This window comes from Physeter macrocephalus, chromosome 4 (genome assembly GCF_002837175.3).
Source record: "Physeter macrocephalus isolate SW-GA chromosome 4, ASM283717v5, whole genome shotgun sequence".
In the NCBI taxonomy this organism is placed as follows: domain Eukaryota; kingdom Metazoa; phylum Chordata; class Mammalia; order Artiodactyla; family Physeteridae; genus Physeter; species Physeter macrocephalus.
The window spans coordinates 83667237-83689690 of NC_041217.1; the positions used below are offsets into that span (position 1 = coordinate 83667237).

Consider the following 22454-nt stretch of genomic DNA (forward strand, 5'->3'; position numbering starts at 1 on the left):
CCCTTCCCCATCAGGTCCTCATCCCCACCCCCACCCTGTCCTGCCCTGCTGAGGAATGACCACTATCCTGACTTTTATATTAATCACTTCCTTGCTTTTCTAGCCCCTAATTCTAAGGACCTTGTTTTTGGGTGGTGATTAAGTGGAACCTCACTGTTCACTGACTCATGTCCTCCAGTGGAAAAACAGAGTCTTTCCCTCAGCCCCACCTAAAGGTTCAGCTGAAATACCAGAGAGAGTAGCTTTGGGGGAGTTGGGGAGCAGTGAATGAGGCCAGGCTACTTGCTTGGACAAGGTGAATACCACCCTTAAACTGGAAGGCTTTCCACCTGGTCATATACCACATTCCACCTTCAACCCTTCATATCTTCTCCCAGGATTTGATGTTTCTGAGGTTTGAAGGCTGATTCCGTGACACAAGGCCATTGCTGGCCTGAATGGTGGTGCCTCTGTGGGAATTATCAAAAGTCATCTCTACTTATAGGTAGACATTCTTTACACCCTGCCCCCCACTGAGTCCATGGCTTATATTTCAGTCCTCACTTGCCCCTTTGCCAAGTATCTCTGTGCAGAGCACAAAGCCCTACTATGACAGCTAGAGCCAATACCATGCTGCTTTGGTCTTTTCCCCATGCTAAGACTAAACTCAATAATCCTTCTGTAGTTGAAACTGCCACTGACCACTCCTATAAGGTTGTCATGCATTCATTCAAATATTTATTGAGTGCTTACTATGTGCAAAGCATTGTGCTAGATGCTGGTTCTGCAGTGCAATACTCCATGCTTTGGTGGCGCTTATCTTCTAAGACATTAGAGGATGTCTTAGAGAGGCAGACATTAAACAACCAATTACTCTATTAAATATTTAATTAGAACTGTCTTGGTGGGGTGTCAAGGAAGCATCACATTCATTATCTTATTTATTACTCATTTAAAAAAAACTCTATGAGGTAGCTCTGATCTCTGACTTACAGATAAGGAAACTGAGGCTCTGAGAGGGTAAATAATTGGCCTAAGCTCACTCAGCTGTTCAGCCATGGACATGAAATTTAACCTGGATCTGTCATATCAGAGCCTGTGAAATTAATCCCTATGCAATAATGTCTTGCTTAAGCCACTAACCATAGTCCCTCAGAGGGCCTAGCATGAGGGTAAGTCTCTAGTTGGCCTAGTTTCTATACAGCAGAAAAAGCAGTGTGCAACCACACTATTGAAAATTTCTTAAAGTAATTAAAAAAAATAAAGCCTTATTGTTGTTATTTTTTATAAAATAATATTATTGCAAGGTAAAATAAAATAAGTTCACCATAGTACCAACAACCCAACAAATACAGTTTTGGGGGTGTAGAAATTCTAGTTTTTGTCCATTTATATAGCTAGGATGCCTTTTATATTACTGTAATTATAAGCATAGCTACAATTTAGTATTCTCATATTTTCACTTAACATTGTAACCAAGCTATCATCTTGGTTAAAATCTATATTAATGACTTTAATGCAGGATAGTATGATGAAAATATGATAATCAAAGTAATAGCTAACACTTCTATACCTCTTATAGAAACGGTTCTAAACCATTTTGTATGTCAACTCATTTAATCTATTGAGGAAGGCACTGTTATTATTTCCATTTTATGGATGAGGAAAATGAGACACAGAGAAGTTAACTGACTCACTCAGGGTCACATAACCAGTAAGTGGTGGAACTGAGTTTCGAGTTCAGGCAGTCTTGCTTTACCATCTGTACTTGTAACAACTTTGGAATCATATAAATCTGGGTTTAAATTTTCCTTCTGCCTATAATTAGCTATGTGACCTTGAACAAAGTAACTAAAAAGTGGTAACAAATAATATTCACTTTGCAGAATTGCTGTGAAGATAAAAGAATGAATATGTAAAATGCCTGACATGTAGTAGGCACCCAAATAATTTAATTATTTCTCTATTTTTGGAAATTGAGGTTAGTTCTCATTTTTCCTGATTATTGATAAAACTGCAATGAATGCTTGTCCATGTGGTTTCCCCCTTCGTTTGGGATTATATCCTGGGGCTAGATCCCCACAAGTGTTATTATTCCTGGACCAAAGAGTATTAGCATCTAATTGGTTAAGTTTTGCCAAATATATTTCCAACAGAGTTTTTAAAATTTGCGATATCTGAATTTATCATCTTCTTTACCACCTTGATAGTCTCAATTTAATATCTAAAAAAGATAGTAATAGGTAAAATTTTTGACTGCTTATCATATCCCAGGCAATCTAAGTGGTTTACCATATATGATCTTAATCACTACAACAACCCCAAGAGGAAAGCATTATCTTCATTTTACCCATGAAGTGGCAAAACCAGGATTTGAAACTCTGGTATGTTTGATTCCAAAGCCTCTTAGCCACTATACTTAAACTGCATCAAGCAAAATCATAGCATGTTTTATTTTTCTAATTTAATTAGTGTAAAATTGTACTTTGTTATGTTAATTTGATTTATTTTATTTCTGAGCCTGAACATTTTCCATGACTATTTTCAATCTGCATTTCCTCATATGAACTTTCGGTTCATGTACTTTCCACAACAGCTAATCATGGAACCATGTTCCAGACTCTGTGCTTGAGTGCTTCACGAACAGAACCTCATCTAATTCCCAAAGAGCCCTTTATAATGAATGGCTAACAAGGTCCCGCACGGACCAGCAGCCGAGTGCTTCTCCAGCTTCTTACGGCATGTTCATTTTCTTGTCCTTGTCACGCTTCCTCTGCGACAGGACTTTGCACGCATGCTGTTACCTCCACCTTGAATATCCCCTCACACTCCTCTTCACCTAGTTAACACTTCATAATTCTTCAGATAACAGTTTGGTGGTCACTTTCCCAGAGAAGCCTTCCTTGACCTCCCTAAATATATCGAGTAAGTTCTCAGCACCATGTGTCATTTTTTAAGTTTCTTCCTCCCCCACCCTCACCCCAGCTGAATTGAAGGTATTCGTAGCACTTATTACAGTTCCAGTTTTACATTTATTTGTCTGATTATTTGATTAATGTCTGCTTTCCCATCGGATTGTAGCTCCACAAAGGCAAGGCTCAGATTTAGTTCTGCTTATTTTGATATCCTCAGCGTCCAGCATAGTATTTGCTATGTAGTAGACACTGAGGGTCAGAGAAATTAAACAACTTACCTAAGGTCATGGATTTCATAAGTGGTAGAACTCAGATTTGAAATAAAGCTGTTTAACTTTTGAGCTTGTGTTCTTGGTCCCCTCCCACCACCCCACTCTATTGCTTCCAATTTATCCATTGGTCTTAACTTCTTAAACTTAAAAAAATCATAGAATATAACATATACACAGAAAAGTGCTTTAAACACAAACATACAATTTAACAATTAGTAATAAAGCAGGCATCTATATAAACATCACTCAGATCAAGAAGCAGAACATTGCCCACACCCCAGAAATCCCTTGGGTGTCCTTCCAGATCACAACTCCCCCCAATTCCCACCTGACTAGAGGTAAACACTATCATGAGATTATTTTTTTCTTTGTTTTTCAGCATAGCTTCAGGCATATATATCACTAAGCAAAAGAGATTAATTTTACGTGTTTTTGAATTCTATGTAAATAAAATTGTTATATATACAGTTTTAATATCTTCCTTCTTTCACTCTACATTGTGTTTCTAAAATTCATTTGGTTGCATGTAGCTGGGTCTTAATTCTTTCTAATTATTTTTATGAATTCTGTCAAGGTTCAATATATGCAATTACTATTGTGATCACAGAGTGCATGGAGAGAGGCCAAGTAGTCACTTAGGGTGGTATTAGCTATTTTGGGTCACCATCGTCCCGTGTCTTGACTTTAGCTTTGCTGGTCTATTCAATTTTGTCAGTATGCTGAGAGTGATCAGGATCAGGCAAACACGTAAGAAATTCACCAGAAACAAGAATGTCAATTTATTAATTTGGGGCAGAGAAAAATCACTGTCAAACAGAGTAGAAGTTTGCATTGGCTGGCCAGCATATTCTCTAAATTTGGAGAGAAACTTACATGAGAAACCAATGATAATCAGAAAGTTGCTTGAAGAGCATAGTGATTTTTTTTTTTTTGCGGTACCAGGGCCTCTCACTGTTGTGGCCTCTCCCGTTGCGGAGCACAGGCTCTGGACGCGCAGGCTCAGCGGCTATGGCTCATGGGCCCAGCTGCTCCGCGGCATGTGGGATCCCCCCTGCATCGGCAGGCGGACTCTCAACCACTGCACCACCTGGGAAGGGAAGCCCCTGAGCATAGTGATTTTAATGACCTCAACTGTGATGGTATGAAGTCTTCATCTCCCTGTTTGAACCCTCAGGCTGGTGGCCACCACTCTTTTCTGGACAACACTACGGACTTTACTTTCCTTCTTCTAAGCTTAATGAGGGCCATCCTCTTCCATTAGTGTATTTTTTTATCCGATTGATGATAATTTACAGAGGAATAGGTATTCACTTTGGTCAACTACTGCAACCGATTGTGGTTTTATGACATGTACATTTTAGCCACTGTATTAAATATGGGTTAAGGTTTGGTTATGTGTTTTTATGCTGGTCAATTTGCTGCATGTCTTTATATTTAAAACTTCTTAGATTTTTTTTTCTTTTCTACATTGGAGGTAGTTGAAGCATCTTGATTTAGAAAGCATGTGTAAAAGTATGAATTGTGTAGAAAAAGTGAGAGCTTAGCTAATGACAAGTGTGCTAAATATGCATATATGAGCTCATTGGATGTCTATATGTATTTGTTCAAAGCCTGGATATGAATACAGAGATATGAACACAGCTTCATGTAGGTAGGGTAATTTGAGTACGGTGTATTTTCTTCCTTCTAAAAAATGTGTTGGAGTGAAGAAAACACAAAGGGAAATACAAATAACAAAAATATCACTAATAACACCCATACTTAAAACATTATAACCCTAATGTTGACCAGCATTCAGAAATATGCAGCCTCCTACATTGCTGGTATACCAGTCTCATACATTGCTGGTATAACATTCTGGAGGCAAAATCTGTATACGGGTTCTGATATGTATTTAGTAATATGGATCAAAAGCCTTTAAAATGAGCAAGTTCTTTGATCACTCCAAAAAATTCATCTGAAGGAAATAATGAAAGATATTTATATAGATTTTGGCCACCTATTGTAATATTGTTCCTAATTATTGTTTAGGAAGATTGGAAGCAACTTAAATGTCCAATAGTATAAAGGAGCGGGTTAAGTAACTCATGTTGCATCTCATACAATAGAATACTCTGCCACCATTAAAAATAATGTAGAATAATACAAATTTATAAGTAAAGAGAGCAAGTTACAAAACCCTATATGCAGTGTGATTCCATCTTCATTACACATGTATAGATAAAAGTTGGAATGTAATATTTTGAAATATTAAGAATGATTAACTGAGTAGTGGGGCTATAGGTGATGTTTAATAATCTTTTCTGGGTTCTCTATATTCTAAAATTTCTCCAATTAATATGCATTACTAAAAAATATGCAATCCTTTTTTATTTAAAAATCTATATTAAAATTTTCCCTTTAGTGTTGTTGGAATCCATTTAAATAATAAAAAGCCAAAAAAAAAGGAATTCTATGTTTCCTGGAGATGAGGTGCTTTTGTAGAAAAGGTAAATATCGTATTTATTAAATACAAAGACATATTTATTGAATATGAAGGATTCAATGAACCCTAATAAAAAGAAGGTATCCAGTTGTGAAGGTCAAGTACTAATGACGGATTATAATGCACTAGAAGTCAGATTGGTATTATAGCAGCTTCTGGAGACTTATCATAGACCAGAGAAGACCTGGATACATCTTAGTTCTATAGAGAAGATCTAGATACATCCTAGTTCTATATTTATTTCTGGTAACAACACTAGCCAAGCAGTCACGAACACAGTACCACCTGCATAGCAAGTGCCCAAACATCTGTTGAATTGAAATGACTCATTTATGTGAATCAGCCTATCACTTGAACATACTTATCAGCATTTTCTGACTTTTGTGCCCATTAAGGTGTAGTTTTTCACTGCTTCCACTGGAATAAATATATCACATTACCTCTAAAGCTAATTTCTCCCAACTGCATCTCCAGTCTTTCACTAGGGACCATCCAGGCCCACATTTTCAGTTATTCTCAGGACATTTAAAATACATTTTAAATACATGTCTTGCCATATCCTCACATTGTATTTATCTAAAGCTGAACCTCTTGGTTTACTCACCCTAGTTTAGCTATTGCTACCCACCTGCTCACTTACCTGACTATTGGATGGCCGCCCAATCCCCATAAGTTTGCCTGTCTAGCTGGAGATGATTGTATGCACACTCAGGGCCAGTTCAGTCTCGTCCCGCATTCCTACTAGTGGTACCTTGTTTACTGGATGTAGAGGCCTGAGCTCCTAATTCCGTTTCTTAGCATTCATGCTTTCTCTATCCCGTTGGAGGCTTGGAATAGATAGTACTGACCTGCAGTTGTAAGGCATTGAGGAGCTATCTTGAGAAACTCTGGAGACAGCCCAGCTTTGAGTCCCCTCTTCCGCCTGGCACAGGAGGGCCAAGACTGATTTTTCCCACACCCAAATGTAACTTATGCTGTTTTCTATACGATAGTGTAGTCCTCCAAGGCAAAGGTTTTGTGGTATTGTGCTTCCTTTTTCCTTTCTGTTCTCTTTTGGGAGTGACCTTAGTTCATTTACTAGTAATTACTTTTCTAGTCAATAAGATGAACATGCAATAGGTTCAGTCCTGATTCCTAGAGATTCATGGCCAGGACCTCGGTTCTGTTTTCCTGTCTTGAAAGGAAAGGGGTAGCATAGTCCACAAACCAAATCAGCTTACTGTTAGCTTATCAAGCATGAACAGAATCTGGTTTCTCATACATTCCAACTTATCAGGGGCTCAGGAGGCCCCTTTTCTTTATTCCCTCAGAAACTTTTCCTTATTCCCCAATTGCTCTTGTTGGTGCTGCCTCTAGGGAACTCACACCCACTTGGTGGTTGGTAGAGAAATACTTTCTCCCTTTAACCTATCTTTTCTCCCCCAATCCCAGCACCCCCCCGCCATAGCCCTACTTTCTCTTCTATACCCTTTTGCTTCCTACCCTCAGAGTTTCTCTTTTTCTGGTGAGGATTATCAGTTCTCTGTCCTAAGTTGGCTCTGATTTTTTTCTCTTTTGTGGTGTTGCAGCCTGGGGGGTCTAGCAGGGAGAGAAGGGGAATGAGAAAAAGATCTTCACAGTGGTTTGACCTCTAGGTAAGATATCTGAAAAAAAAACAATCTTTCACGCTTTCCAAATTAACAATTCTACAGGCATTTCCTATGTGATGTTTTGCTAAAAGAATGTCCCCATTTGTCATTCAGCCAGATAACTCTGGGAGAAGGAACAGAGTAGGAAATAAAAAGCCGTTCTCTCCCATTGTTGAAGGTGGCAGTGAAGACAGCTAAACAAACATAGGTTAAACACACACACACACACACACACACACACACACACACACACACAACTTTATCTGTGAAATTTTACCCAATTAATTTAGGCATATCTTTCAAAAAGAGCTTTGCCTATGGCATTCTCCCTGGAAAACATTCCACAAGCAAGCAAAGCAAAACAGATAAAAACAGTGTAACAGGGAGTATGCACGAGGCTCTGTTCTGGAAATTTTTAGAATGAACTGCTCTGGGAGTTGACATCTTTTCAGCCGCCCTGGAATCAATGGCAGCCTGAAAATTATCATTCTGAAGGTGCACAAGAGCAAAGAGAGCTGAAAAATTGGTATAACTTGGAAATTGATACAAACTGGAAATATTTTATATTCTTTCATGTATTTGTGCCACATCCTTAAATTTCCAAACTAGTCCACTTACATCCATCTTGGTGTAAAAATATGCTGTATAATGATCATTTCAGCATCTCTCCTCCTAAATCCAATTCTGAAAACCCACAAGAATTCAAACCATGGTAAGAAATTAGGATTTAAGAACTAACTGTATACCTGCTTTTAAATAGGTTGCCTGTGTCTGATCTAACTCTAGAAACAGAAAAAAAATGGTCATTAGAACAATACATGCTGGCATTTGTGGTCCAGCAGATAAACAGGCAGTGGCTGTCTGTTCCATTTGTCATCCTTAGTTGGAAAAAGCTTACACTCCTATATTTTGAGTTGTTATAATAATTAATGATCTATTTATTATTTGGAAAGTATCACTTTAATTAGATTCTAGATATTTGATAATTCTTTGTATTTTGAACTCCCAGCTAACAAATCTTTCATGACCCCAACTTTTTTTCTCTCCTTGCAGACTCAGTTATCAGGTTATCCTGAGCTAATTTTGAAATCTAATGATGAGTTTAGATGATTTGTTGGAACAAATTTCTATTCTCAAGTACCTCTTTTATCTCTCTGTCTCTCTGTGTCATCATTCCTTTATTTTAGGCTCTCCCTTCCTCACCCATTTTTTTTTATGACTTAGTTATGAGCGTCCTTAAGTAAATTTCTACAGATAGACACACATCCTAATTATGTGAAAACTCTATATGAAATATAAACAACTAAGTAAAATAATTAACAATTCCCTTCTTTTTAAGATTTTCTTGTTGCCTGTCACATGAGAAAAGTTCTTTTTCTATTCCCTTATATCTTTCTATTAGTTTACCCTGTGGAACAAAATAGATCATAATTATGGGTGAGAAAAGCAAAAGCAGTATCAGGTATATATTTATGAGAAAGGAAAAGGGACCCATAGTTTTAAAGAAGCAATGTTACATATAATTGTCAGTGACATCGGTTAGTACAATCTTGAAAGAAGTTAGAAATCAATCTTTGGAAGGCTCATAATTGTGGGACAGTAGCAAATGGGGAAATTAGCTTGGGTCCAACCGGGGAGAATCTTAAGCACCTGACTAAGGAGTTTTGACTTTTTCCTGGTAGCAAGGGGGATTCACTGAAGTAGTTTTTAGCATGAGAGAGTTAAGAAAAGCAATACTTTAGTAAGATTAAGTTAGCATAATTATGCCTAATGGATTTGAACAGGGAAATAGAAAAGTATGAAGATGAGTTAAGAAGCAACTGTAACAGTTCAAGCTTTAAGGGAAAGGGCCTGAATTAAAGTATCTGTAGGGGCATAGGAAGGAAAGTTGATGCAAAATATTGCATGGGAAGAATCAGTTACACTTGCTGACTGAGTTAGAGGTGGGAATTGTGGGAAGTGGGGAACCAAAAGTAACTCTCAGTTTCTAGAGTATGGTTGCCTGGGGTAAAGATAGTGCCATTGGCATTAACTGTAGGGACAGTGATAATTTTATTTTTAGAGGTGCTGAGTTTGAGGCTGAAGTAAGACACCCAGGTGGAAATGTCTAGGGTATGGCTGGAAATTCAGGACTGGCACTTAATAGTCAAATCTTAATGAAGAAATTTGAGAGTTATCCGATAGGAGTTGGAATTATAATTCAATTTGAATTAGTTAAATAAACTTTTAAAAACTGGTATGCCTTCTATAAAAGATGATATCTCTGAGCAAATGCATTTAGTGAGAAGAGCAGAGAGCTGAGGACTTAACTTTGGAACCCTGGATAATTCACAATTAGAAGATAGAAGCAGACATAGAGGCAGTAAGAAAGAATGAGAAGAGGGAAAGAGAAGTCAGAGAAGAAACAGGAGAACCAAAATAATGTAGACTAATATGGGCAAAGGGAGGAGGAAATTTCAAGAAGGAAGTTAAGTTAAAGAGAATGAAGACTGAGAAGATGCTGAGGCATCTGACCCATAGGAAGTTAATTAATGATCTTCATGTGACCAAGTCACTATTAAATAGTGGGCAAATAATGAAAATTATTTTCTGTAGTTCAGTTCAATAAATATTTATTAGCTATCAGAGATGGTTTTCCCTTATCTTTCTCAAATTGAGTAAGGGTCGATAAAGGTCAGATCTACTATATGCAGTTTCTTCGAATGATAAGGGAGTTGAAATCTAGGACAAGGTTGATTTATCAGAAGGAGCTAAAGAGGAACTATCATTTCCTCTGACCTGAAATTTTGCTCTATACTATAATGTTGGCAAGTGAGAATAATTTTATTTATTGTTTTATTGTTTTATATAGTAACAGTGCCTTTTCTTTATTAAACATGTACTCTGTACCAGTGCTTCACATACGATAACTCACTTAATTCACCCACAACTCTAAGGTAACTATCCTTCCATTTTACTTACAAAGCAACTAAGACACAGAAAGATTAAATAACTTGCCCAGCTTCATTCAGCCAGTAACTGTGGGAGTCAGAATTCAAACCCTAGTTTATCCAACTCAAAAATATACATCAGAATAAACCACAGAGCTGGTTAACAGTACAGATGCCCACCCACCTCCAGTGACTTCCATTGACTAAGTCATGGGGTGCAGATCACGGTACAGGTTAAGCCCCACCTCAGGTTCTATACTACCTCAGTTTAGTTTAAAATATCCCTGTAATAGTTGTAAAGAAAGTAAGTCAAACTTTTAATATCTGACTCTTTGGGTGGAACACAGGGTGTGTTCAGAAGATATTATTTCTTATATATTCACTGGTTTCACCTCTAAGTTTTAGCTATTTGCAACTCAGCTGCATTAAGTGTCACCTTTTCACTTCTCCAAATGTCACTAAACTCTGTTGTCCTTATGCTCTGAGGCTCTGTTCTGAATGCAACCAGCCCTAGAGGATACTAAAACAGCTGAAGTGGAATGTTTGGACAGTGGAGAAGGAAAGCTCTCTGGAGATAGCTTCTTACCTCTTTTCTCTAGGATGATTTGATTTAATTACTGTAATTTTATTACAGATGCTGAAAAGACTATCCACCAAGTATAAGGCAGATAAAACCTATCCCACAACTGAGGCTGAGAGGCCCAAGAATATCAAGAAAAACAGATATAAGGATATCTTGCCCTGTAAGTTTCATTTCTCCCTTTAAACTTGTACCTTCTCTCAAATTCAATCATCTTATCTCTTTTTACCCATTGGTTGCTGTTCCTAATCCTAGACCATGGCTTTGACAAATTAGTTTGTACTGTATATGACTACAAAAGAACATTCATTCATTCATTCAGTCTTCAAACGCTAATGAGCATCCACTATTCACAGTGCTAGTTCCTGATTTACAGAAAGCCCTCTAACCAAACCCTCTTAATTAGTCTGTCTTTCTTTTATATTATAGATGACCACAGTCGAGTAGAGCTGTCCATGATAACCTCTGATGAGGATTCCAGCTACATCAATGCCAACTTCATTAAGGTACATCCAATATTCCATATTTCTCTAGGTACCTAAAAAAATGGGGTAGAGGGGGGAGGGAGGGATACTGGACAAGAAGGAGAGTATATTATTTGTAGTCACCCCATGTAATTTCTGTTCCCCTTTAGGGAGTTTATGGACCCAAGGCTTATATTGCCACCCAGGGACCTTTGCCTACAACTGTCCTGGACTTCTGGAGGATGATTTGGGAATACAGCGTCCTGGTTAGCGCAGAGTTACTTTTGTTACTATATTCTCTAGTTTTTAGGGATGAAGGGGGTAGGGTGTCAGGATATGTGACTGAAGTTTCCTATGTACATTAAAATCAGTGCTTTTTGGGGTCAGTCACTAGAATTTTGGTGTTCAGTCACCTTTTAGTCAAAATCACAATGTCACTATTGTTCAAGAAAATAAAAGTTCTCAACTTGACAGTCTCATTTGTTAACAAGAATTTACTGATTTGAATAGAGAAAAGGGAAGTGAGGACAGAGAGAAAGAAGGGTAGGAGCAACATTTTGTAATTTATTAGGATTTCTTTTTTGGTTATAAAACAAAAAAAGAATAAATAACACTTTTTGACTCTTGGACCCATGTATTAACTGCTTTTTAAAACTATATCAGTGTTTAAGTTTCCATCTATTTCATCCCCCCAGATCATTGTTATGGCATGCATGGAGTTTGAAATGGGGAAGGTGAGTTGCTTTCTAGTAAACCTAAAGGTAAAGGAAAGAAGAAAAAGAAGGGGAAAACTTGGTAGCAGAACTTTCCTTAACTTAAGTGACTTGGTAAAAATTTATGCTCATCTTCCTAGTTTTCAGTTTGGGAATGCCAAATGACTCTCAAGGCTTTTTTTTTTTTTTTTTAAACCTCTGAGAACCTCTTTCGCCCATTTTCCCAGTAGACTCTGTGTTTTAAAATAAAAATCAGGTATACTTGTTAAAGTAACAATTCATTTTCCTGTTTTTGGGGGTTTTTTTGTGGGGTACGCGGGCCTCTCACTGCCGCGGCCCCTCCCGTTGCAGGACTCAGGGTCCGGACGCGCAGGCTCAGCGGCCACGGCTCACGGGCCCAGCCGCTCCGCGGCATGTGGGATCCTCCCAGACCGGGGCACGAACCCACGTCCCCCGCATCGGCAGGCGGAGTCTCAATCTGCGCCACCAGGGAAGCCCTTTCCTGTTGTTTTTAATCAGATATTTTAAACTGCCAGTCAGAGCTTCTTTTGTGCTGCCCAGAATGGCCTTTACTAGCCACGTGTGGCTAGTGAGCACTTGAAATATGGCTGGTGTGACTGAGGAACTCAATTATTTTATTTTAATGAATTTAAATTTAAAGACTGATATTCAATTCGGTTATTGGAAAACCTTGTTTGGAACAACTTGGGTATGTGAATCTTTTTCAACCATAAATTTTAGAAATCTAAATGGAAATTAAATATTTCCAGTTAAAGTTTAGCATATTAATTGAAATGTGCTGTAATATAAAATACACACTAGATATTGATGACAGTTTAAAAATGTCAAATATCTAATAACTTTTATATTGAGTACATGTTGAAAAAATTTTTGATGTATTTGGCTAAGATATATTATTAAAATTAATTCCACCTTTTTACATTTTTGAATGTGGCTCTTAGAAAAATTTTAATTACATATGTAGCTCGTATTATATTTCTATTGAACAATGCTCTTCAAAACTACTGTTGCCATTCTGAGTTGATACAATTCCAGTTAAAACCAAGGGAACTTGGGGTTTCAGTTAGCTTGTGCGGCTTTGTTTTAATCCTTTGAAACACTGAAAATGTCAGATCCCTATTTCTACTTTTTCGGACTTCCAGGAAGTCTGCAATTTGTATATCCTTTAATGTTTGTTTTCCCATCTTTGGAGAATCCAGACATGGGTTGAAACCCAAGGGGGTTAGAAATTCCTAACCTGAGGAGAAGGATACAGCTGAATTTGCTTCTGAATGAGGAGGGGCGGTTTCTTACTCAGAAAAGACTAGCATATATGGAGGGAAATCACTACATTCTGCTTTGTGCAACAGAAAAAATGTGAGCGCTACTGGGCTGAGCTAGGAGAAATGCAACTGCAACTTGGCCCGTTCTGCATATCCTGTGTAAGTATGATGTCTATTTCCATTATGGCTGAGCAAATGCTCCGGGACCTACTTTATAGATAGTAGTCTTTGAATATTAGTCTTTGAAATAACTAATATTTTACTTTACTTCTTAGGAAGCTGAAAATAAAAAATCTGATTATACAATCAGGACTCTACAAGCCAAGTTCAATAGTGTAAGTATAGAACACCAGAGGTAACCTCAAAGCCTACAGAGATCAGGCAAGTAAATATATGTGTATGTGATGCAGTCTGGGCATAAAATAATAGGAAGTGGTAAGGCCTTTGATGCTTTGTATAAATCATCATAACCAAAAGAGACTTTGGTGTAATCTGTGTTCCCCAACCTACTCTATACCAATGGCACAATATGAAATGACAATATTTCTAGGATGAATAGAGGCTGTGTACAGTGTGTAGAGGCTGGGAACCAACTTGAGAGCTCAAGCTGCTTGGTTTCTCTAAGGCAAAGGGATTAGTACATTAACGCACCTGTGACCCGTTTGAAGCACAACGGTTGGGAAGTTCTGGTTTGGACCATTTTCATATCTGCATTCTCTTGTGAGTGGGGCAGATAGAGACAGGCCAATAGTAAGTGACCTGAAATTACTTGTAATTGTTCTTAGAGGGCGTATGGTCCCAGAGGCCTATAGGGAAGAAATCTCCATAAACTGCAAAAAATATATAGATAGATGCTACTTTGTAGGTTAGAGTAATCTTGTGATAGAATGAGGTGAAGCCCTAATCTTGAACTCTCCTTTTATTCTGGCTATTTTTATAGGAAACTCGAACCATCTACCAGTTCCATTACAAGAACTGGCCAGACCACGATGTGCCTTCCTCTATAGACCCTATTCTTGAGCTCATCTGGGATGTACGTTGTTACCAAGAGGATAACAGCGTTCCCATATGCATTCACTGCAGGTATGATGCTGTTGGATGAACCTTCTACCCAGAATAAACCAAATGTCACAGTCTGGCCAAGACTCCTGCTTTAACTGAAGGAAGACTGACTGTTGGAATTTAAAGTCTGCATAAGATGTAGGCTCCTAATTCTAGGCTCACTTTTTCCAGTCAGTCAGAAAGGAATGAAGCTTAAAATTAGAATGATTGAAAGAGAAAATTCAACAGCAGAAACTATCATAAATTCAACCTGAGCATTAAATTAATGTTTTTTCTGATAAATTACTTGTGAACAGCACAGCTCTAGAGACTTTTTGCTGTGAGAAGTTGCCTAGGATCTGTCCTGAGGCTCGGTGTAGCATGTGGCAATTGAAGCATGTTCTGAGAAATGGTAGGGTTTAGAAAGTTTTGTGGGCTCTAGATTTCTTCTTCCTCAAATCTGCCGGTGAAATTTTCCAGCTACTGTCAAAGACCCACTCTCTGCAAATATATATGCTACTGTGATCTTTCATTTCAGTGCTGGTTGTGGAAGGACTGGTGTTATCTGTGCTATTGATTATATGTGGATGTTGCTAAAAGATGGGGTGAGTTTCTCTCAACAGGCACTTGCCATTTTCTTAACCTTGCTACTTTTAGACTTAGAAATTGTTTGGTTCTTCAAAACATCTATCTCCACCATTCATCTTTTCTAGAATATTCACTTGTAGATTTGCTTTGTCAGGCGATTAATTTAGTTCCTAAGTTCGTGGTCTCAAAATGTGGTCCCCAGACAAGAAGCTTCAGTATCACCCGAGAACTTGTTAGAAATGCAAAATATGGGGCCCCACCTCGGATGAATTGAGCAAAAACTCTTGTGGGGGCAGGCAGGGACGGCCCAGCAAGCTCTCCAGGTGCTTCTGGAGAGAAGTAGTTTTGAGAAGCACAGCCCTGAATCACAGTTACCCTTCCTTTAGACACGCTCCTTTAGCAGATGAACTCAATTTACTGCAAATTTTGTGTTCCAATCTGTAAATTTTTTTTTAAAGTCTAACAGGAAATGAGAAGTTTAAAATATGGGCTTTAGACCTATTTGCAAACTTCTTTTAGTTCATTAAACCCTCATACAAATCACCTACTGAGATTTCTCCCTCATTATATTTTTAACTTCAGACATTTGATCACCCCATGTGAAATCATTTTGAAGAGTTTCTTCAGTATTTTGTAGGCTCTAAATCATGGTGCAAGTGATGAGAAACCTCATTAGTTTAAAAAATGCATTCCTTTTTCTAGATAGCAATAAAGGAGTAAGATATTTTTTCCTTTTATTTGGTAGATAATTCCTGAGAACTTCAGTGTTTTTAGTTTGATCCAGGAAATGCGAACACAGAGGCCTTCATTAGTTCAAACTCAGGTATGGACTGTGGTGAATAATATAACATGTCTGAGTCTGGTTTCGTCTCTCTGTTTAATAATAATAAGGCATCCAAAAACAGCTGACTACTTTACTATCAAGGGTTTTAGTCAATTTCCATTTCCTCTAACTCTGAATATCCCAATATTTTTCCTGTATCCCTTGCTCTGGACCAAATTCCTTTCATTCCTTATATTTTATAGCCTGTTCAGAAAATATTAAGAAAACAATATAATATTTCTTACAAAGGATGTTGAAAAAATTCAACAAGCTGTTTGACTTATTAGAAAGAAATAGCTGGGTCAGGTTAACTTGAAATTTTGTAGTGGTACTTCATTTCTGAAACCATAGAAAATCAGAGATCTGTAATTTCTTCTTCAGGAGGTGGTAACAGAATCTGCAGAATGAAGTCTATATGCTCATCTTAGAAAATGATAAAAAATTTAAAAATCATCCATAATCCTGTCACCTAGAGGGAGCCACTGTTACTATTTTTCTATAGTTTCTCCTGGTCGTTATTCTTTGCATATTAAAGAATATTACCAAAAAAACCATAATTACAATCATACTATATATATGATTATATATGTATCACAGTATTTTAACCTACCCCAGATTGCTCACACTTTTATTCCGTTAGAAATGCTTTTCCCCTGTTCTCTCCTCTCCAGCTCATGTTCTACCTCCTAGGTAAAACATTCCCAGCCCAAATCTCTCACTTTCTACAGTATTAATTCCACCCATATTTCTACACCAATAATTTTACCTATATTTCTAAATGGTCTCCATCTTTAAGATAGAGTTTAGCATTCGCCCATTCATTCTTTCATCAAACATTTATAGGTATTTATTAGGTAAGAGGCATTTTTGCATAATTTGTTAGAACTACTTCTTATTGCTTAAACAGCAAGAAATTAAAGTGTTTAAAGCACTTACAAATGAACTTGCACATAGGTTTAGAAGTAAAACAATTGACAATGGCAGTTCAGATATTTTCATCTAGAAGTTGTAAATCAAGGGGAAAAATTTAAGAGCTATTATAATATAAAGCTTCTGTTTGGCCCACACAGGTTTTCCACTAATAGTTAGTGGAAAAAAAGAATTCTTTTTCATCTGTTGACTGTAGGTGTTTTCTATATTCAATCTGTAGGGGGAAAAGTTTATGTGAAATGAAAGTATTGGCTGGTTTAGTGCTGTCAGACTTAAAAGAAGGCCGATCCATGTAGATGTATAAAGATTCCAGGAAGTATGCAACCTAGTTGTATAACATTAAATTATAATACTGAATCAATAAATAAAGCCATACTCCATTTCAGAAAAAGTCCATTTCAGACCTACTTTTAAGAGTTGGAAGACAGCTGAAACAATTTCAAGTTAGCCTTCACATTTTGGCATTATCAACAACTATTTGAACAAATCTACCAGCTATAGCTGCTTTTTATGACACTGCTCTAGCCAGGAGATAGATAGCACTATAATCAGATGAGTACTTCCTGTCTGATTTTTCTCTCTTCTTAAAAAAATTGAAGAGTGTACCAATGGCTGTGTTGGGTGATATAGACTCTGCATTGTTCTCCTGCTACGATTATTTTTGGAAAAAATTATATTTTGTTTGTATAAGATTGTGTGAAGTGTCATAGAAGACCCTGAATAGGCCCATTCAGATGAAAAGTAGATCCAAAATCAAGTGCTCAAGCAGGTACAGAGGCAAAAACAGAGTGGTAAAAACCCATGAACCTTGTAGAGGCCTCATTTCTCTACAGTGAAATCCCTTTATAACCACAAATTTCCAAACTCTATTTAGGGGTCTACTTTTTTTTGGTATCTTTGCTAAGACAGAATTTCAGCAGCTTGATATAAGTGCACTAAAGTAAGAGTCAAAAGATTGAGGTTCTAACCGAAGACATGGAAATTACTTCGGAATGATCTCGGACAAATTGTAAACAGGGATAACAACCTAACTACTTTATAGATCTATCGTGAGCCATGTTAAATAATACATCTTGAAGCTATCTATTTAGCCATCAACCACGTCTACCTACCTTTTCCCGCAAGAGGTGAATTACAAAAAAAAAAAAAAAAAAAAGCATCCAGGATGGAATAAAAAACAATTTTTTTTTTAGCTCCATGGCAAGTGGGAACTTAGCTCCCCAGCCAGGCATCAAACCCGTTCCTCTCGCGATGGAAGCACAGAGTCTTAACTACTGGACCACCAAGGAAGTCCCTGAAATAAAAATTTTAAAGTGTGAGCAAGGAAAACAGAATTAGAGAGATGATGGTGGAAGGAGAGATAAGTAAGAAAGTGGGGTTAGAGCATAAAAAGCATGCTGCAAGGTCATTGTATATTAACTAGAGGTAGATAAAATAGCTGTTTCTAGCAGCCTAAAAATGCTTTGAAATATGACATGGGCTACACAGACATAAGGCACTGTAATTAAACTAATGTTTCAGATCTTCTATACTATGATTTGATTGGTGTTCCTATTCCTGAAATCTGGTTAGTTCACCAAGTTTTTGTTTTTGTTTGTTCCGGTTTGCAATGCTCTTCAGGAACAGTATGAACTGGTCTACAATGCTGTATTAGAACTATTTAAGAGACAGATGGATGTTATCAGGGATAAACAGTCTGGAACAGAGGTACATTTTAAATTTGATATTTTGTAAAACAATTTTTTTCATGTTTGATTTTGGTCAAGGGATTTCAGATTAGTTGCAGGACAACTTATACTTTATCATCACAACTAAATTGGAGTGTCAGGTGTGCATGGGGCTGCACTATAAATCTCCTGTGGGGGACAATTTAATTGAAGTACTTTAACTTAGAAAATTAATCTCTTGGTTAACCTATTGCATACCATTTTCAGCTAAATTTAGAAACAATAGGAGTGGGTGAAAGGGTAAGCATATATTGTTTCCATGTTTTAAACAGTTGTGTAGCAATTTAGAAGTGAGAGTGACAATTACAAAGTGAAATTATAGTTGAGTACTGATGTGATTTTTCAGGTTACTCTAGCCTCATTTTGATTGCATATTATCATCAAATTTTGAGAATATTTTAGAATAGCTAAAGGATTCTTCGCTGAAAATGTTAGGTATAAAAACAATTATGATTTGATCAAATTCTAATTTAAAATATTGAGCATTCTAGATATGTTATTTTGATCTCATCACAAAAATTGATGTCAAATATTTACTGTGTAATCACAAAGTATTAGATTCTGAGCAAACCTTAATAAGACAAAATTATTGGTTTACCTTCCAGGGTGTATGTAACATATACAAATTAATTTAATTTTTAATATCACATTTTTGTATTATGAATCTGAAAATATTCACTGAGGACCTACTGTTTTCACAACATTAGGAATACAAAGTATATGACATAACCCTAATATCATAACTCCTATCACTTGAATGATGAAGCACAAGGAGTGAAAGAAAACCAAAAAACTGTTGAGGTTAGGGAATGAACTAAGCAATCCTATAGTTAATGTCAACTCCAGAGAAACAATGTAGGGGAAGGAGATGGAAACAAGAATATAGTTACCAGACATTGTTACTTATATCCTGTTCATGCCTGCTTCATTGTCTAGTACTCCCAGAACAAGTTTAAATAATAGAGGTGACATGCATGACCTAATTTTAATGGGAGAGATTCTCATGTTTCACTACTAAGTGTGATGCTGATTTGATTGGAGATATATTTTTTAATTGTTTAAGAAAGTATTCATTGACTTCTATTTTATTAAGAATTTTTTTTGGAAAGAATGTTGAATTCTGTCAACTGCATATCTTTGCATTTATAGAATGATCACATGGATTTTCTCCTTTGACATATTGCAACAGTCATATCCTTGGATTTGTTAATATCAAGCCATCCTTGCCCTTACAATAAAACCTTCTTGAACAAAGAGAATATTCTCTTAATGTGCTGCTGGAGTACATGGGTTAATATTTTATTTAGGTTCCAGGAAATGTCAATACTCAGATTTAGCCCAGTAGTAGTGCCATGGCTCCAGGCAGTTGAGTTGTTTGGAGTGTGCCCTTAGTCAATAAATGGGAACATAGGAACATGGTTCAACCTCCCACAGGGGGAATTGATTAACACCAGCCAAGGAGGACTTCTGTTTCTGGGAAGATCGAGTAGACATACTTTTCCCTAGTCCTTCTACTAAATACAACTAGAAACCCTGGACAATATATATAAAACAAATATAAGAAGACTCTGAAAGATGGAGAGAAGACAGACCACTAGGGACCTTGAGACCTGAGGAATGACATGATGGTGAGTTCCTTGGGTTTTCTTTTTCCTCATATATCATGGACTTGGAACTGAAGAAACCAACAACTTGGAAACGCCAACAGTGCAGACAAAAAACCCCCAACAAAATCCTGCTCTCTCTAGCCAAAGGACCAGGAAAGGGACAGCCCAGCAAGCCAGAAAATTTTTAGATAATAATTACTCTACTTCAGTCAACACCAAAGAAAAAAATGGCCCCCAACCCCACCTATGCCAGCAAAGAAGTGGAGAACCTAGATTCCCACCCTCACAAAGACTGTGATAAAGAGAAGGTCAGTGGGTCAGATATATGTATTCTCTGTCACATCAGAAGGACAGTGCTAATGTGTCATTCTTATGAGCATTCTAATAAAGAAATACATATATCCGTTAAAAAAAAAAGAGAGAGAAGGTCAATTAAAGAGCTAGGAATTTCATCCCCACTGGCCTGCAATGAGGTTTCCCTGCAGTGTCAGTAGAGACCATGTGGGGAGCCTGACTTTCCACCTGGCAGTAACCCGGTGCCCCCATGCCGCTCCACTGATGGAGTGTCAGAAGAGGCCTAGTGAAGAGTCAGGACTTTCACCATCGTCCAGCAGTAATGAGGCCACCCCGACCACAGTGTCAGTAGAGACCACATGGGGAGCCTCTCCCAAGGTGTCTCCCTTCAGGTGTCAACAGAGACTGTGAGGAAACTGGTGGAGGTTGAATCCACTTGGCAATAGCAAAGCACTAATGAGGCAGCACCCCCTCCCTCCTCTTTCCCCTGTCAGAATGGATTTAAAAAAGGAGAAGCTAAAAGGGAAGGTTTAACTAAGATCCAGAGACTTATAGCAATACAAAAATATCTAGGTTTCATGTGAAAATCACTTGTCATACCAAGAACCAGGAGGATTGTAAACCAAATGAGTAAAAGACAATCAATAGATGACAACACTGAGATGACAGAGGTGTAAGATTATCTGACAAAGATTCTAAAGTAGCCATGATTAACATGCTTCAGTAAACGATTACAAGCATGCTTAAAACAATAGAAAGGCTCAGCAAAGAAAGATAAAGACCTGCCAAAGAAACAGAAGATATAAAGAAGAAACAAAAGGAAATTTTAGAGTTGAAAAATAACAGCAATGTAAACAAAATAGCTCAGTAGACGGGCTCAACAGCAGAATACAGGGTACAAGGAAAGAATTAATGAACTGAAAGAACAATAGAAATTGCCCAATCTGAACAACAGAAATAAAATAGACTAAAAAATAAAATAAAATAAAAATAAAAAGTAGACGAGCCTCAGGAAACTAAGTGACTATAACAAAACCCCTAGCATTAGTGTCATCGATGTCCAAGAAGGAAAGGAGAAAAAAGATGTGTCTAAAAAAGTACTGAAAGAATCATCATAATTAAACTTCTGAAAACTAAGTACAAAAATTCTAGGAAGCAGCCAGAGATAAATGATCTTAACTCTAGGGGAAAAACAATTAGAATGAAAGTGAATTTGTCATCAGAAACTATGGAGGCCAGAAGGAAGTGGCACAGTATTTTACAAGTGCTGAAGGAAAAAAGCTGTCAACAGAATCCAATACCCAGTAAAGAAAATATCCTTCAGGAATGAAGGGGAAATCAAGACAGTCTCAGATGAAGAAAAACTAAGGGAATTTGTTGACAGTAGACCTATCCTAAAAAAAAAAAAAAAAAAAAAAAAAAAAAAGGCAGAGGAAGTTTTCTAAATAGAAAGGAAATAATGAAAAAAGGAAGAACATGGTAAGCAACATGGGTAAATATAATAGGTTTTCCTTCTCCTCTTGAGTTTTCTAAATTGCTTAATGATTGAAGCAAAAATTATAACACTGATGTGGTTCTATATGTATTAGAGGAAATATTTAAGACAATTATATTGTAAAAAAAAGGAAGGGTTAGGCATGTAAAGGGAGGTAACACTACTGTATTGAACTAGTAAAATGATAACATCTATAGGCTTTGATAAGTTATGAATATATAATATAATATCTAGAGCCACCCCTACAAAAACTGTACAAAGATATATCTTAAAAAACACTATAGGTAAATCAAAATGAAATTCCAAAGATGCAGGAAAGAGAAAAAGGCAGGAAAAAGAAATGAGAAACAGAGAAAAAAAACAGAAAACAAAATATAAAGTTGGAGACTTAAGCGCTACCATATTAATAATTAAATTAAATGTAAATGGTACAAATACACCAATTAACAGATTGGCAGAGTGTATTGAAAACATGACCCAACTATATGCTGTCTATAAGAAACACACTTCAAATATATAGGTTGGTTTAAAATAAAGGATTGGAAAAAATATATATTCTGTAAACATTAATAAAAGGAAAGCAGAAGTAGCTATATTAATACCAGATAGACTTCAGAGTAAAGAAAATTATCACAGTTAGGGAGGGACATTGTATAATGATAAAAGGGTCAATCCCCCAATAAGATGTAGCAATCCTAAG

General features: G+C 37.0%; 1 protein-coding gene across 2 annotated transcripts in view; it reads left to right on the forward strand.

Annotated features, from left to right (window-relative positions):
• Positions 1-22454, forward strand: part of PTPN22 (protein tyrosine phosphatase non-receptor type 22) — a 57783-nt gene that overhangs the window by 2042 nt on the left and 33287 nt on the right. For both annotated transcript variants that reach the window (XM_007108797.4, XM_007108798.4), the window contains exons 2-11: positions 10844-10952; positions 11219-11295; positions 11424-11519; positions 11949-11987; positions 13337-13408; positions 13525-13584; positions 14190-14332; positions 14829-14895; positions 15624-15701; positions 18252-18338. In XM_007108797.4, coding sequence (XP_007108859.1) covers positions 10844-10952; positions 11219-11295; positions 11424-11519; positions 11949-11987; positions 13337-13408; positions 13525-13584; positions 14190-14332; positions 14829-14895; positions 15624-15701; positions 18252-18338 — 828 coding nt within the window. The remainder of the gene's footprint in view (positions 1-10843; positions 10953-11218; positions 11296-11423; positions 11520-11948; positions 11988-13336; positions 13409-13524; positions 13585-14189; positions 14333-14828; positions 14896-15623; positions 15702-18251; positions 18339-22454) is intronic.